Source organism: Rutidosis leptorrhynchoides, chromosome 10 (assembly GCF_046630445.1).
Source record: "Rutidosis leptorrhynchoides isolate AG116_Rl617_1_P2 chromosome 10, CSIRO_AGI_Rlap_v1, whole genome shotgun sequence".
Lineage (NCBI taxonomy): Eukaryota > Viridiplantae > Streptophyta > Magnoliopsida > Asterales > Asteraceae > Rutidosis > Rutidosis leptorrhynchoides.
Genome location: NC_092342.1, coordinates 89220364 through 89239410, shown reverse-complemented (window position 1 = coordinate 89239410; position 19047 = coordinate 89220364). Strand labels below are relative to the sequence as shown.

The 19047-nt window shown below is 29.0% G+C and overlaps 1 protein-coding gene across 1 annotated transcript; it reads left to right on the top strand.

The window, feature by feature from the left end:
• The first annotated feature begins 1370 nt into the window (after positions 1 to 1370).
• On the top strand, positions 1371 to 4280 carry LOC139870435 (uncharacterized). Its single transcript, XM_071858244.1, has 7 exons — positions 1371 to 1392; positions 1667 to 1917; positions 1996 to 2200; positions 2305 to 2433; positions 2525 to 2625; positions 2705 to 2823; positions 4000 to 4280. The coding sequence occupies exons 1-7, from the start codon at positions 1371 to 1373 to the stop codon at positions 4049 to 4051; spliced, it is 879 nt and encodes a 292-aa protein (XP_071714345.1). The 3' UTR covers positions 4052 to 4280.
• The last annotated feature ends 14767 nt before the right edge of the window (positions 4281 to 19047 follow it).

The following is a 19047-nucleotide window of genomic DNA, read 5'->3' as shown; positions in this document are numbered from 1 at the left end:
CCTCATTTGTAAAAAAAAAACAGCTGATTCTCTTTTAAGTAAAAAAAAAATGGAGATAAAAAGTAATTACCTTTAATTTGGAGTCACGTAGGGCAACAATGCCGGAGAATTCAGCGGTCAGTCTATTTCTTAGTTTCTTTTTGAGATATATGCAATGCAATCGTATTCTGTACACATGTTTTGATTTAATTTGATTTTAAGCGGATGGATGAAATTACCGTACGCTAGGGTTTCAAATTTTTTTGCTCGTTCATGATAAAGTTTCGTAGCTGATTGTTAAAATTTAGATAGTTCTTATGTTATGATGAATACAAAGTGTTGATATAATTTGTCAATTAGTGTATTTTATTTATAGAAGATATGGATAGATAGATAACTTATTGTTGCTGATTTCAGAAGGAATCAGAACTCAGAAGACATATACAACACTGTAACAGTTTCATTAACAACGGTTTAGTTATTATTCAACCGATTTGTACAAGCAAACAACTGCGGTTGAGTCATCTCATGGCGTCCAAGAAGAAGGAATCAGAAGGTATTTCTCTTCTCTCTATGTACGGTGATGACGAAGATGATGATGATGACATGGAAGAAAAAGAAGATGATGTAGACTACTACTACGGACATGATGAAATGGCAGTTTCACCTAAAGCAGAGGTAATTTAATCTATATCTTTTTGTGTTTTTGTTTTGGATATTATTTTATGTAAGGTTTTGATTTATATTTTTTGCTTGAAGATAGACTATATGAATTAGTTGCGGATTTAAAATTTTTAGTATTCATCGAATAAGAAGTTAGCGAGTTAATGTGCATACTTACATAGTGATACTCGTGTGTATACATGGAAAGTCTTTATTTTGTCATCTTCTTGTTTAAGGAGGAGGGCTGACTTTGTTGCAATTACCGACACTAGTGTGCATACGTATGTATATACTGTTACATATATAAGACCAAATTAGCCATATCCATAGGTTATGTTTTTGTGAATTGTCATGTTTGTTTTAATTTCTTGGTTTACTGAAAGAAGATGGTTTTGGTTGCAGGAAGGGGAAATACTAGCAACAGGTCAAGCTATATTTGGCTCAGAACTTCAATCTGTTGATGATGGTACGTACTTGTAAAATTTTAATGCAACTCTTTCCATCGTTCTTTATAATTTTAATGTCTGATCTACCAAAGGCCAACATATTATTTCATTCTATCAATCACGCAGTGTGTTACTAATACATTGTCTTGTGTGGGCTCATTATGAAGTAATAAGTGCTACATAAATTACATCATTTTAGATCATACATTTCATATAACACTTAGTGTCAAAAACGTATTGAAATATTAATTGATCATTGTCAATCTAAATTCCATTTGGAGAATGCTCCTTGGTCATACATACGGTGTGTACTGTTAAGGATACATGTGTTTAATTAATATATACTGCATGGTCACTTGTGAATAAAAGATGATTAAATTGGCTGAGTTTGAATCCAAATGGATACATTCTTGACCGAGTTTTACAACACTGATGATAAAAACAGACATATCTTACACTTCAGATTAATAATTAGGAGCCATCAAATGCATAAATTACATCATTTTCTTGCCTCTGGACTTGGCCAAGTTTATAACAAGATATTTATTTACCATATTTCTATAATTTTTCACGTGCAGGAACAGGAACAGGAACAGGAACAGTACGACTAGTGACACCAAGCACACAATCAACTCCTCGTCAATCATCTGAACATGCTGCTGATCAATCTCAACCCGATTCATTGGAATATAATAAAGGAAACGAATCAGAATCCGCACATCCTGAACCTATCAATACTACTGATGAAGATGATGTGCATTATGAGATCGATCCGTCAGACAATTTTCTCCCGCCGCCAACAACTATCAAGTGCTCTGATGAGCTACAAGTAAGTTTCTTATGATTGTCAGTCAGTATATATAAGTTCTCAGCAGTAAGAACATTTATCATATGTATTTTGCTGCAGGAGAAGATTATCAAGTTTATCTTGTTGAAAAAGAAAACTGGGAGAAGCTTTAATTCTGAAGTGCGTAACAGGAAAGATTATCGCAACCCGGACTTTTTACTACACGCAGTTACTTATCAGGACATCGATCAGATTGGATCTTGCTTTAGCACAGATGTTTTTGACCCCCATGGTTATGACAAAAGTGACTATTATGATGAGATAGGTTTGTATTTTTTATGATTTATTTCTTGCTACATTTTGTAATTTTTTTAATACTATGTCTTCATAACGCGATGGTTAATCTCATTTAAATATTTGTTTCAACAGAGGCTGATATGAAAAGGGAATTGGAAAGAAAAGAGCAAGAGAAAAAGAAAAATCAAAAGATTGATTTCCTTTCTGGTGGAACACAATCTGCAGTGGGCATTTCAATGCCAAACATCGTGCCAATTCCAGGTAAACATGCTGTTACTTTTTTCTCCTTATTATCTATTTTTTTTGGATTTTTAATGATTGGTGTTTGACTGTTTGTTATATATATTTACAGCTGTGCCACCGATAGGTGTTGGTAGATTAAGCCAGGGTTCAACTGCCGTTGATATTGGGACCCGGGAGGGTAGACCAAATAAGAAATCTAAATGGGATAAGGTATCATTTGTACTCGTTGCGGTTTATACATGTTTTTTTTTATGCAGTTGCAAATAAACATTTCGATTTGTTTTTTAAGGTAGATGGAGACAGAAGGCATCCATTAACCAGCAGTGGACAGGACTCTGTATCGAGTAGTGGGTCACATGCTGTGCTCATGTCCACTACTAATGCTAGGACTGGGTACACAGCCTTTGCGTGAGTTTTCAACTCTAATTAATAATAAATTATTATGAAAATTATTCTTATTATCTGTTTACAAGGAGTTGGAGTTCGATAATATGCAGCAACTCCCTGATTATACTTAAACAGATCACCCACAGTTAAATTAATATCTGATGGGATCTTTCTATTGTCGTCACTCATCATCATTACAATTTCTTTGTTGTGTATTCTTATTTTCTCTAATCAATCCATGTGGAAATTTACATTTACCTTTAACTAGGCTACAATACAGTTTAATAGTCCTCTAATAGTGCCCTACAATCTGATGAACACGAGCCGCGTTACCAAATACCAACCTGTTGGGGTGGTCCCAAAATTATCAAATATAATGACAGAAGGAAAGATATATTGACTACGTATAATAAATGGAAGTGTAAAGAAATTTGGAATGAAAAGGACTGCTACATTTTATTCAGATCTGCTACATGCTTTATATAGCCACAAAGTGCCAACAAATAGTACTACCCACTACTATCTCAACCAACCAAAGAAGTAGCTCCACACTCCAAAAGAATCGGTCACCTATAATACCAATTCCACCTAGCTATAACGTACTAAAAATTAAATTCTTAACTTATGCTAAACAATAATTAAAATACCAAATGAAACATTAAACCAGACTAATAACCAATTCTCTAAACTATCAAAATAACCCAACACAACCTTGCCACTCGTGCTACATCCTAGTACTCGTGTTTAAACAGTTTAGAACGTAAGTGAGGACACACAATCTGCTTATCCTTCTTTATAAGGTGGTAAATTGGATGCCTTGGTCTGGTTGGGCTATGGGCCAAAACAGGTGATTTTGGATATGGGTCAAAGCAGTCTAGCTTTCATTATAAAATTAGTGTATCAAATATAATTACATAAGATCTATCATTTCAAAACTAAACTAGGTTTTTGTTAATAGAATTAGGAGGTTATATGGAAGGTTTCAAAACTCGCAACCTAGGGAGGATTTGGAGTCATGACTTTGGACTAGGGAGTAATCTACTGGGTATATTAGTCACACTAAAATAATAAATTTCAAAAGTATGTGTAAATATTGATGCTGTATCTTTTTAAATACATCGTTGAATTCAGTTGTTTGTGGTTTTCTACAAATTGTTTAGCTTTTGATGATTTATAGCTGGATGTATTGTATTACAGGCAACAAAAACGAAGAGAGGCAGAGGAAAGAAGGTCAAGTGACAATAGATAAAGATGGCTTAAACTACTCGGTGGCTTGGGAAACTGAGGAGTTGAAGTATCCACTGGTTGTAGATTATAAGACTATGGTACACAAATCAGTATAAACCACACAGCTACTTGCTTCTACTTTCGTGGAACTTTGCAAATTGACAAACAACGTATCTAGTTTATGATGAAAATTTCGCATGTTCATTTGCTATTCTATATTTATGTTTAATAGTCAGATCTTGCTTTTTGTATGCACTTGATAGTACTTAAGTTCTTATAGGTGAATGGGTTTAACGATCTGGACTTACATTATATAACTAACCCGGAAATTTTCGACAAAATTTGAACAAAATCTTTGAGACGATTCATTTAAACTTCAACAGATTTCCGATGATTCACGAACAACTATTTGTAAATAGATACGTCATCAATCTAAATATATATATCAACTATCCTATATTTGTATATATACATATAAATTGTTTTTGTTATTATTGTTATTATTATTATTATTATTATGACCATTATCATAAAAATCATTATTATTATTATACAACAACAACATAAATTATTATCATTTTTATTATTATAGTTATCTTGTATAAAAATAATACAATTTATTATTATTATCGTTAACAATAATAAATTTAACATTTTATAGTTATTATTACCATTATTATTAATTATCATTAAAATTATCATTTTTATTATTAATATTGACATATTAATATTATTATCATTATTTTTATTATTATTTACATAATTATCATTAATAACATTATTACTTGTTATTATAATTATTCTTATTATTAGGATTATTATTATTAAAATAATTATTATTAATTTAATTTAATCAGTAATATTAAAATGGAAAATGATTGAAACCTAATTTAGGTCACCAATTTTTTTTATATATCGTGATTATTTTTTTAATCATTCTCTGATTAATTGAAATCCAGTCGACATACACAATTGCATTATAATTAAATCTAATAGAGTACCAATTGATCACACGTTATATATACTCACTGCAATTCATGAATCAAAATCAGAAAGAAAAAAAAGAGTTCGTTCCCTGTTATTGTTCATTTTTTTTTTAAACTCGAATTCGAATCGTTTTTCAAATTGTGTTAATGTCATGTTGTTGGTAATCATCCACTCAATCTATCTGCAAAATCCTAGGTTCCAATTCATTATATCAAGCTTTAATTCGCGAGTCAAAGTTTTAAAATCAAAAAGTCAACTCATTGTTCTTGATAAAATTCGAAGTTGTTTTAATGTTTCTGTTAAAATTGATGATTTAGAAAGTTTCTAAGAAAGGTTTGAAGTATAATTGATGTTGTAATCTTTGTCTAAAAACTATTTAAAAATCGAATTCGATTTTGAAGTTCAATTTTTTTTTCTTCTTCGTATAACAGCTACTGCTGTTCTTCAGTTTTATATATATATATATATATATATATATATATATATATATATATATATATATATATATATATATATATATATATATATATATATATATATATATTTTGTGTCGGTTAATTAAAATCACAATTATTAGATGTATCTGGTTCAGTTTAACATCCTAATTTCAATCGAAAACTAATTGATATGTTGAATTGGTTTCCTGTCAAACTGGGTTGGAGAAGAAAAGGATGAAAAACAGAAAACGGATAAATAAAATTTAGATAGGATTTAAATTAGAAAAGCTTAAACAGCGTGATGGTTTGATGTGTTGACCAGTTAGCGAGAGGTCACGGGTTCGAGCCCGGCTTGCGGCATTTTATTTTTAAAAGGCTTATTTGAGGTAGTTTTCTTTTTAAAAACTATTCTTATTATTATTATTATTATTATTATTATTATTATTATTATTATTATTATTATTATTATTATTATTATTATTATTATTATTATTCTTATTATTCTTATTATCATAAGTATTAGTATTATTATTAGTAGTATTACTATCATTATAATTAGTAATAATTTGTATTATTATTATTATTATTATTATTATTATTATTATTATTATTATTATTATTATTATTATTATTATTATTAGTATTATTATTAAAAGTATTATCGTAATCAAATATACCTTTTTATATATTATTATCGATATTATTACTATTACTAATGTTAAAGTTATTATAAACATTAATATTTAAAACATAGTTATAATTAAAAAGTATCACTTTAATTAAAGTTATCAATATTATCATTACTAATAAAACTATCATTTTATTAAAAATTAACATTATTATTAAAGTTATAATTAAAATTTCATTTAGGTTATTATTATTATTATCGTAAAAAGATACAACTTTATATTTATACTTATTAATATTATTTTACTAAATAAATACTCGTTGTATAAAAATATATTCAAAACCTACAACAGAACTATATTTGTATTTTTATAATGAACACTGCTTAATTAATTATAATAAATATATTTAATGTACTATTTTCAAATAACATATAAAAATAACACACACACACACACACATATATATATATATATATATATATATATATATATATATATATATATATATATATATATATATAATAAATAAATATATTACTATAAGTAATATATTATACACAAACTGGTTTGATTAACATTATATGTTCAATATACGTGTTAATATATAAATAATTGATATAGGTTCGTGAATCCGAGGTCAACTCCGTACTTGTTCAGTGTCATCCTTTGCATATTTACTACAAACTATCGTATCGTATTGTGAGTTCATCTGCACCCTTTTTATATATTTTTGGGCTAAGAATCCATGCGCAACTTTTATAACTGTTTTACGTTTAGACACAAGTACTCAAACTTTTATGCTATATACGTGCTTTGGCATGCTAAATCCCTGCCGTAATATCGTTAATTGCTGAGGTATAAGATGCAAGCTTAGTTATTGTGAGTAGCGCTACTGAGAGTGACGTCTCTGTTCATTTGACCGTTGGTCTTTGGATACATAATAATGATTCAACGACACTGACAGTACAAGGTGTCACGGGGTAACTTTTGTTTAGTCGCGATATTACAAACATCAACTCTTTCGATTGATATATTTGGTATCAATCAACTTTAAACTGAAATCTTGTGGTCTAATGCTATACTGAACTATTGATTTATGATAAACCTATGAACTCACTCAACTTCGTGTTGACTTTTTAAAGCATGTTTATTCTCAGGTACTTAAATATTGCTTCCGCTGTATATCTGCTGCTTTGATGATGATTGCTTGCTATACTTGGAGTCTTCATTACATATCATATCAATTAAAGACAATTAATATTTTAAATACAATGTAATCTATTTATCTTCCGCTGCAAAACTCAATAAAACGTCTCATATAGAGTCGTTCTCGTATATACAACTGTGATTTGATATAATTAGTCACAAATACCCCAGGCCCTATTTGGGGGTGTGACAGATTGGTATCAGAGCAGGCTGTTATAAAGAACCAGGATTGCATTTTATGTGTGCCTTACGTGTTAGCTAGGGTACCTTAGCAATCTTTAGGACTATAGCCTTTCCTTAGTTTTAATTGCTTATCTCTTATTATCTTGCTATCTGTTATCTATACTTTTACCGCTTGCCTTACGTCTTCATTAGAACGCTTGTAACCTCATTCTTTTAGGATGACTAGCATGAACCCTATCATTACAAACACCGAGAGCTGTCACTCATGATTATTGAAATTCTCGACATTCCTTTGTCATCTATCATGGTTTTGTGTATTACATACGTATTACATGATTCTTGAAATCTCTACTATTTATATTCATTACTTTCAAAATCTTTGCTTTTTCGTTATTTTTCATTGAACTTTCTTGACGGATGGTGTCTACGAAACTCTAGAATGAAAGGGTTTGGATTACCGATTTAAAGGATCCTATAGCTCAAGCCCCTAGACCTGAATAGGCCATTACGAATTGAAAATCTTTAATCGAAAGATTATCTGATTACATATTTATTATTTATAATCTCAACACGTCATGCTGTCATTATTACATAAATGGAGGACACATCATATCTTATCATATCTATCCCAATAGACTTTGTCTACCACTTTTCCTAAAATTCCTCCGTAAATTACGGAAATCTTTTTGTTATATATACTTATTCAAAGAGACGAATATATCATTCAATATCCAGCACTCATTTCATATCAAACCCTATTCCAAACACATAATATGGATTCCTCGAACTCCTCGAGCTCCAATGGCAGCGTAACCGGAACAAACGAACCAATCAGCCATCATCTATTCTGGATGAATTGGGGATGGGTTCGTAGCCGACTCAATCAATGGAGGCAAGAAGAAGGTGATCCCTTCCACCAACCAAATTCACCACTTAGTGAAGAACCTGAAGCACTTACCGGCGAACCAGTCCGAAACACTATTTTCTCTCTTCTTTCAAGGGTATCCCGTAACGAATATATAATATCGAAGATTTTAGATCTTATTCACCCCCTTGTTCCAACCGCCAATCATCCCGGAATAATAGAAGAAGTCAACGAGCTTCGCGCTCGAGTGGTAGCACTCGAGAGGTGGCACTCGAGAATACGGTGCGATATCTACAAGCATCAGCAGCATAACCAACATCACCACCAGTACCAACAGTACCATCAACATCACCACCAACATCATCAGCTTCATCAACAACAACATCCGCATCTCACTCAGTACCTCAAGCATCAACATCATACGCCCCATAGATACCAAGGAATATTAGTAATAATGAGTTAAGATGTATTGACTCATTCTTCCTGAAGAATTATATATGTATACTTCATATATGTATGATTTGGAACAATAATAAATCTTTTTGTACTAAGCTATTATGTGTAAATCTTAACTACTTGGTTAATTCATATCACTAATATGCTATGATGTATATCCTTCGTTAATAACTTAGCAATCGTTAATCACTGCTTCAACACAATAAACTCCATTTCATAATAAATCAAGTGTAACGACGAATGTATTGATTCATAACTTCATTAACGAAATATTTCGCGACAATTATGAAATCTCTAAGGTTTTGGAGATTATTCATTCTCGTTTCAACCGTAAATCAAATGAGTTTAATATTATATTAACTCATTAAATCCATGATTACATCTGAAGGAAAATATATATGTACGTATATTTTCATAAAAACTGTAATTAAAACTCTTTTGTACAAACTGTTAATTGTGAAAATATTTTAACGGGTAGGTAATACCCGAGAAATATTTATATCTCACATTAATATGTTACATTGTACATTCTTCAAAATTCTTGAAAACACCTTAGAACTATAACCAACGATTCAGATTCGTTAACTCTAATAATGCTGATGAAGCAGCAAAGGCCGTAGATGGTCTTAATGACCAGAAGCTTGATAATAAAGAATTGTGTGTTGGAAAAGCTTAAAAGAAAATCTGGTATTGAAAGACGGATTGAGCAAAACATGAAGGAAGCTGTGAACAAATCCCAAGGACTAAACCTATAACCAAAGAATCTAGATGTTTCGATTTCTGAAGGAAATCACAGAAGATCTTTTTACGCATTCTAAATCCTTACAGAAGAATTTCTTCATTATCCTTCGATTTTAGAAATTCTAAAATATCATCGTATCTTTCGTTATAAATATTCTCGATATTTCTGAAGATATCTTCATAAACAATTCTTGTCCGCAATTAATTATCTCTTTATGATATCTTTATTACATCATAAAGGAAAACTGTTTAAGTTTCTATATTCCGTAAAATTTAAATTCAAATTTTGAATGTTTTGAAGAAGTGTTGGGAATTGAAGCATGAGTTAGTATAATATAATGACGTCAGGCCAACGTGATTATATTACAGTAAGTCATGCTAAATTTTTAATGGAAGATGATGATTCATAGACTCTATAATCATCATTTGCCATGTTACACGACTCTTACATTCTACTTAACCTCTGAACATATCAAGAACATATATTCTTGATAGTTCTATCCTCAGTAATTATGGTAATTTAATAAATCAAATCATGATATTACGTTCCTTCCTGCTTAGAACTTTAGGTTCATTTGAAACTTCATACCTACGAAATCTGGACCCTTACTTGCTTTACAAAAGCATGAAGCTTCGACATATAAGGGAAAATATAAAGCCCGATAATAACACCGAAATTACAAACCGTGTATATCAATGCGTATAACAATATAAAGACACGGGAGAACTAAAAACACAATAAATCCTAGAGCATAATGGAAGTAAACAAACTCCTCTGGTGGGAGTTGGAAAAGAAGAAAGATTGTGACAATAACCAATATAAGGTCAAGAACAAGAACTGGATTAAGCATTTTCACAATCTTTTGGAAGTATGAATTGAGGAAGAAAGTATAGAAGTGGTGAAGATAATAAAATGGAAGAAGCTAATTTATAACGAAATTCCAGACACAGCAATCGAGGCAATTCACCGCATTTAATCAAAGAAAATTCTAATTTCCTTAATTACCGGAGAATCAAATCTTATAAAGATTTCGAAGATTTCTTTAAATCCCTTGAATACCGGAAATCAACTTTAGCTATGTCAAAAGTTAAAGCGAACATTTAATTTCCTCATTTCAATCTTTTATGATAGCTTCGTTTATACTATTCTTGTAATCGAATCGTTTCATCCATATTACCAATATTGATAAAACTCTATTTTTCAACTCATATCCATCATTCTTGTTGTAAACAATGACGATCTCTATCCAATTTCATGACTGTAATTTTTATGAACTCTTCTCTATTTTGTCTACTCTAATATTGTGGCATAAACGCTCAAGGTTTGAATAAGCTCACTATTATTCATAACCCATTTCATGTGTATTGAAATGCTTGTATAGCGTCATCATCTCTTTCTGAGAAAACCTAATCAATGACACTCTTGTTAAATCCTTTAGATAACCTCCGCATTAATAATGAAATGCACTTCATAGAAGAACCTATAGAATTTATTTCGTATGATTTAAAACGCTCGAAGCAAAACAATATTCTATGCGTTGGAAGTTACGCAAGGCCCCGAGCATACCTGGGAACGTGAAAACTAAGTAAAAAAAAAAAAATAAATAACCTCACCTGCTTACAAATGACACCAACTGATGGCAAAAACTAAAATTTCGGGACGAAATTTCTTTTAAAGGGTAGGTACTATAACAACCCGGAAATTTTCGGCAAAATTTGAACAAAATCTTTGAGACGATTCATTTAAACTTCAGCAGATTTCCAACGATTCACGAACAACTATTTGTAAATAGATACGTTATCAATCTAAATATATATATCAACTACCTTATATTTGTATATATACATATAAATTGTTTTTGTTATTATTGTTATTATTATGAACATTATCATAAAAATCATTATTATTATTATACAACAACATAAATTATTATCATTTTTATTATTATAGTTATCTTGTATAAAACTAATACAATTTATTATTATTATCGTTAATAATAATAAATTTAACATTTTATAGTTATTATTACCATTATTATTAATTATCATTAAAATTATCATTTTTATTATTAATATTGACATATTAATATTATTATCATTATTTTTATTATTATTTACATAATTATCATTAATAACATTATTACTTATTATTACAATTATTCTTATTATTAGGATTATTATTATTAATATATATATTATTATTTTAATTTAATCAGTAATATTAAAATGGAAAATGATTGAAACCTAATTTAGGTCACCAAATTTTTTTATATATCGTGATTATTTTTTTAATCATTCTCTGATTAATTGAAATCCAGTCGACATACACAATTGCATTATAATTAAATCTAATGGAGTACCAGTTGATCACACGTTATATATACTCACTGCAATTCATGAATCAAAATCAGAAAAAAAGTTCGTTCCCTGTTATTGTTCATTTTTTTTTAAAACTCGAATTCGAATCGTTTTTCAAATTGTGTTAATGTCATGTTGTTGGTAATCATCCACTCAATCTATCTGCAAAATCCTAGGTTCCAATTCATTATATCAAGCTTTAATTCGCGAGTCAAAGTTTTAAAATCAAAAAGTCAACTCATTGTTCCTGATAAAATTCGAAGTTGTTTTAATGTTTCTGTTAAAATTGATGATTTAGAAAGTTTTAAGAAAGGTTTGGAGTATAATTGATGTTGTAATCTTTGTCTAAAAACTATTTAAAAATCGATTTCGATTTTGAAGTTCAAATTTTTTTTCTTCTTCGAATAACAGCTACTGCAGTTCTTCAGTTTTATATTTTTTTTTTTGTCAGTTAATTAAAATCACAATTATTAGATGTATCTGGTTCAGTTTAACATCCTAATTTTAATCGAAAACTAATTGATATGTTGAATTGGTTTCCTGTCAAACTGGGTTGGAGAAGAAAAGGATGAAAAACAGAAAACGGGTAAATAAAATTTAGATAGGATTTAAATCAGAAAAGCTTAAATAGCGTGGTTGTTTGATGTGTTGACTAGTTAGCGAGAGGTCACGGGTTCGAGCCCGGCTTGCGGCATTTTATTTTTAAAAGGCTTATTTGAGGTAGTTTTCTTTTTTAAAAATTATTATTATTATTATTATTATTATTATTATTATTATTATTATTATTATTATTATTATTATTATTATTATTATTCTTATTAGTATTATTATAATAAGTATTAGTATTATTATTAGTAGTATTACTATCATTATAATTAGTAATAATTTGTATTATTATTATTAGTATTATTATTATTAAAAGTATTATCGTAATCAAATATACCTTTTTATATATTATTATCGATATTATTACTATTACTAATGTTAAAGTTATTATAAACATTAATATTTAAAACATAGTTATAATTAAAAAGTATCACTTTAATTAAAGTTATCAAAATTATCATTTCTAATAAAACTATCATTTTATTAAAAATTAACATTATTATTAAAGTTATAATTAAAATTTTATTTAGGTTATTATTATTATTATCGTAAAAAGATACCACTTTATATTTATACTTATTAATATTATTTTACTAAATAAATACTCGTTGTATAAAAATATATTCAAAACCTACAACAGAACTATATTTGTATTTTTATAATGAACACTGCTTAATTAATTATAATAAATATATTTAATGTACTATTTTCAAATAACATATAAAAATAACCTACATATATATATAAACATATATAATTGAAATAACAAATATATTACTATAAGTAATATATTATACACAAACTGGTTTGATTAACATTATATGTTCAATATACGTGTATATAAATAATTGATATAGGTTCGTGAATCCGAGGTCAACTATGTACTTGTTCAGTGCCATCCTATGCATATTTACTACAAACTATCGTATTGTATTGTGAGTTCATCTGCTCCCTTTTTATATATTTTTGGGCTGAGAATACATGCGCAACTTTTATAACTGTTTTACGTTTAGACACAAGTACTCAAACTTTTATGCTATATACATGCTTTGGCATGCTAAATCCCTGCCATAATATCGTTAATTGCTGAGGTATAAGATGCAAGCTTAGTTATTGTGAGTAGCGCTACTGAGAGTGACGTCTCTGTTCATTTGACCGTTGGTCTTTGGATACATAATAATGATTCAACGACACTGACAGTACAATGTGTCACGGGGTAATTTTTGTTTAGTCGCGATATTACAAACAACAACTCTTTCGATTGATATATTTGGTATCAATCAACTTTAAACTGAAATCTTGTGGTCTAATGCTATACTGAACTATTGATTTATGATAAACCTATGAACTCACTCAACTTCGTGTTGACTTTTTAAAGCATGTTTATTCTCAGGTACTTAAATATTGTTTCCGCTGTATATCTGCTGCTTTGATGATGATTGCTTGCTATGCTTGGAGTCTTCATTACATATCATATCAATTAAAGACAATTAATGTTCTAAATACAATGTAATCTATTTATCTTCCGCTGCAAAACTCAATAAAACGTCTTATATAGAGTCGTTCTCGTATATACAACTGTGATTTGATATAATTAGTCACAAATACCCCAGGCCCTATTTGGGGGTGTGATACATTCTTTCCATCGATGGTCCTTTAACGTCAACGACTAATGATGATAACTAGTTGTGGAGCCCTCGCTTCGTGTCCGGGCTCTGTTTTGAATGCGAGTTAAAAAAAAGTCTTGATCTATTTTGTAAAAAAGAATTTTTTTCGACATCTTTTGGTAGCATTGAAGGGTTGTTCCTTTTACGAAAGTTGCTTCTTTTATCGTTGGAGACAAAAAAAAATGTAGCACAGTAGTAGCGTGGTGGGTGTTATTATTCAGTATTTTTGGTGGTAGTGATTGGATAAATAATATTTTAGAATATAGGTATAAAATAAGGGGTTCGATTTGTGTTTTAATAGAAGTTAGGGGGTGAGGTGTGTGAAAAATGAAAAATTAAATAGTACTATTTATAACTAATAAGACAAATTTTGTCTATTAGTTATATTGGTAATATGCCCAGTAGGGATGACAATGGTCACCCGATCCGGTGGATATCCACCCGATCCACCCGCCTCGTGATGGATATGGATGAACCTAAATGGATATGGATACGGATATGGATGAACCTAAATGGATATAGATATGGACATGGATGAAAAGTTTCATCCATGGATATATCCATTACTACCCGAAATACGTATACAAATACATAAATATAGATATATTCTTATATATTTACTATTACAAGCTCATTTACCGTTACATTTACATTTTACTTTCAACCCTATAATGAAATAACTATAATATATTACAATAAAACATGTATATCTAACAAAATAAACTTACAAATTTCATATTTAATTTTTTATAATCAATGTTTTATAATAAGTTTAGCAAATTTTGTTATATCTTCGACAAAGATTACACATTTTTATGGATATAATTTTTAATGTCATTCTATATTTATTTTTGCTATACTACGTTTACGTTTTAATCGCATATTAAAAAATACTATAACATTTTTTTAATATCCATTGGATATCCATTAACGCGCTTAATCCATTGGATATGGATATGGATGGATGATCTGAAACTAAATGGATATGAATATGGATAAACAAAAATTAAATGGATATGGATATGGATATGGATACGGCATTACCCGATCCATATCTGATCAATTTCCATCCCTAATGCCCATAGATGATCCACATTATATTTTGCAAAATCACTAGAATGATCCGTTGTAATTACTAGATTCTTGTTAGTCATGTGTTATATAAAAAATTCTTGAATTAAAATAATTTGTTAAAAAATGGTGGTGCATTTTTTTAATTTTATTATGTCTGATTTTTAATGAGATAAATAAAAAGCAATTGTGCAATGTGCTTTAAAGGTAAGGGACTGAAAATGAAGAAATGTTAAAGCAATGGACCAATAACATAATTTCTATACCTAAGCCTCTCTCCAAATTGCATTCAACGTTTCCCATTTGTACGAACTTCAATTGAATGTTCGATTAAGATAATAAATATAGCAAAATCTGTGAAGATTGGTGGAATAAAGCAAAATCAGTCTTAGTTTATACTTTGATCATCACTATCGTATTTTTAAATCTTTGAATTTATACAATTACTAACTAACTAACAAAAAAAAAATAAAAAAAATTATTGTTTTTGTTTATCTCATTGAAGAACAAACTTCTTTTGGAGGCAAATCGGACTTATTTAATATGAAAAACCTATTGTTTAGGCGAATGCTGATGGGTGTTAGCGATGGGCGGTTTTTCATGGGCGTATTTTTGATGCGTAATTATGACTTTTAAAAACGCATTTTCACTCAAAGCTTTCTTGTCCAACAGATCTGAACGAACCGAACAGCAAACCCAGCAAAACAGAGTGTAAACACTCAAGAACAAGTAACCAAGATAGAGAATCCCAATCCTAACAATAAAGGCTAAGCAACCACAACTAGAATCAAGGAAACACTCCAAATCACCTCTACAACTGATAAAGCAAAACACTACAATTACAAAGAATGAAACGAAGATTTAAGAATCTAAACTCCTAATTGATAAAGATACCACCATAATCAGTAATCTAGAAACACTCCATACCCTTGATTATAGCTGATAAAGATTCCACCACAACTATAAACTCAGAAATGAAGATTTGGGATTTCACCACAATGTTTGAAAAAAACACACCACAAACACTGATAAAGAAACCACTCGTAGTCACCGGAATCAAAGATTCTTAAAGACGCAGAGTTTTAGTAAATAGATAAGTTCTATTAAACTTTTCATTCAATCATCAAATAAGTTTTACAATGATAATCAGCCTCTATTTATAGAGGAAACATTACAGCTATTTGTAAATAAGACAAAAACATAAAAAGGAAAAAGAGACAAAAAGGACAAGCATTTACAAATTAGCCAATAAGAAATAAAGACAAAATCTGAAAAAGCCTGCCACTTTGTAATGCTCCTTCCATGATTAAAAGCAGCCAATGATAGATGAGAATCTTCCTTGGACAGCCCAACATTCTAGAATCACCCACACATGTGTTAAGCACATGTCTTGAGCTGGTTATTGAATTAAAATAGTTTTAAATGTTTCTAAAGTATAAGTGCCCGTGGAAAATTGTCAAGCTGGCTGGTCTTAACATTCAGAAGTAGGGGATCATTAACTTCCAAAGCTGATTACTCATCAAAGATCAGTGCTCGTCCAACATTAGTTGTAAGAGCCGAGTGAACTGTAGAGACCCGTCCTAATCTATCTGGACGAAGTCCATATCGATTAAAACGATTCACAATAGTTGATTACATCGCGAGGTACTTGACCTCTATATGATACATTTTACAAACATTGCATTCGTTTTTAAAAGACAAACTTGCTTTACATCGAAAGTTGACGGCATGCATACCATTTCATAATATATCCAACTATAATTGACTTAGTAATAATCTTAATGAACTCGATGACTCGAATGCAACATCTTTTGAAATATGTCATGAATGACTCCAAGTAATATCTCTAATACGAGCAAGTGCACAGCGGAAGATTTCTTTCGTACCTGAGAATAAACATGCTTTCAAGTGTCAACCAAAAGGTTGGTGAGTTCATTAGTTTAACATAAATAATCATTTCCATCATTTTAATAGACCACAAGATTTTCATTTTCAGTTCTCATAAATATACGTCCCATGCATAGAGACAAAAATCATTCATATGGATTGAACACCTGGTAACCGACATTAACAAGATGCATATAAGAATATCCCCTATCATTCCAGGAAATCCATCGGACATGATAAAACAACATCGAAGTACTAAAGCATCCGCTACAACGGATGGGGTTTGTTGGGCCCAATAGATCTATCTTTAGGATTCGCGTCAATTAGTAGACTGGTTTACTAATTCTTAGGTTACCAAGCAAAAGGGGCATATTTGGCTTCGATCATTCAACCATATAATGTAGTTTCGATTACCTGTGTCTATTTCGTAAAACATTTATAAAAGCAGCGCATGTATTCTCAGTCCCAAAAATATATATTGCAAAAGCATTTAAAAAGGGAGCAAATGAAACTCACCTAATGTATTTTGTAGTAAAAATACATATGACGATATTTAACAATGCAGGGTTGGCCTCGGATTCACGAACCTATATCATTTGTATATTTATTAATATACATAATTGTAATCGAACAAATATATATATGAATTTATTCGTTATATCCTTTTTGCAGTAATAGTATATATATATATATATATATATATATATATATATATATATATGTTTCATATATTCATTTTGTATATAAAAATATTAATTTTTGTTATGTTATAGGTATTAAATATATCATTTGTATATATATTAAAACATATACTCGTAATCGAATAAATCTGTTTATTATTAGAAATGTATTTGTTATATTAATAATTTATAAATTTTTATCATTTATTTATATATTTACATTCTGTACATAATAACATTAATATAGCTAAGTTATGTAATATATTGTTGTATGTATAATCTTTATTTATACACTTATAATTTTAACAACGTCATTAAAAAACTTTAATAATAATGATATAGATAATAATAATAATAATAATAATAATAATAATAATAATAATAATAATAATAATGTTAAAAATAATAAGAATGATAGTTTTTATAGAATCTTAATACTTATATGATAATACTAATATTTAATATCAAATATTCATTCTAATACTAACAATAATGATACTTAATAATGTTAATAATAATGATAATATTTATAATAATAATTATGTTAATAATAATAATACTAACAACCCTAAAATGTTACTAATACTAATATTAATGAAAATAATAATAATTTTTATTATTTCTTAATAATAATAATTAATATATTCATAATTGTATCTAATGTTATAATAATGATAATAAATGATAACTTTTATAAATATCCTTATATTAGTAATTATAATAATAATAACAATAATTATAATACTAATGATAATTAACATACTTAGTAGTAATAACAATAATTAATAATCAATCATAATAATAACAACATTAACAATAATAATAATAATAATAATAATAATAATAATAATAATAATAATAATAATAATAATAATAATAATAATAATAATAATAATAATAATAATAATAATAATTCACAACCTAAAGAAGTAGGCCCTCTAAAAAGAATACGCTCCTGCCCGGACTTGAACCCACGACCTCCCGCTCAGTGACAACACCACCAACCACGATTCCACTTCTGTTTTTCTACTCTAAATCTATCTGAATTAATTATATCCCGAATTAACTGGTTCCCTTCCTTCTTCATCTTCACACAGCTAGTCCACCCGAAAACAGATCTCGGCCCAAGAACAGATTAAGGCCCAACAACAGTTTATGACCCAAATTTTGTTTCAATTTAAATCGAATAAGGGTTATTGGGTGGTGGGTTTCGGTAATTAAAAAAAATATAGAAAAGGCAAGTTG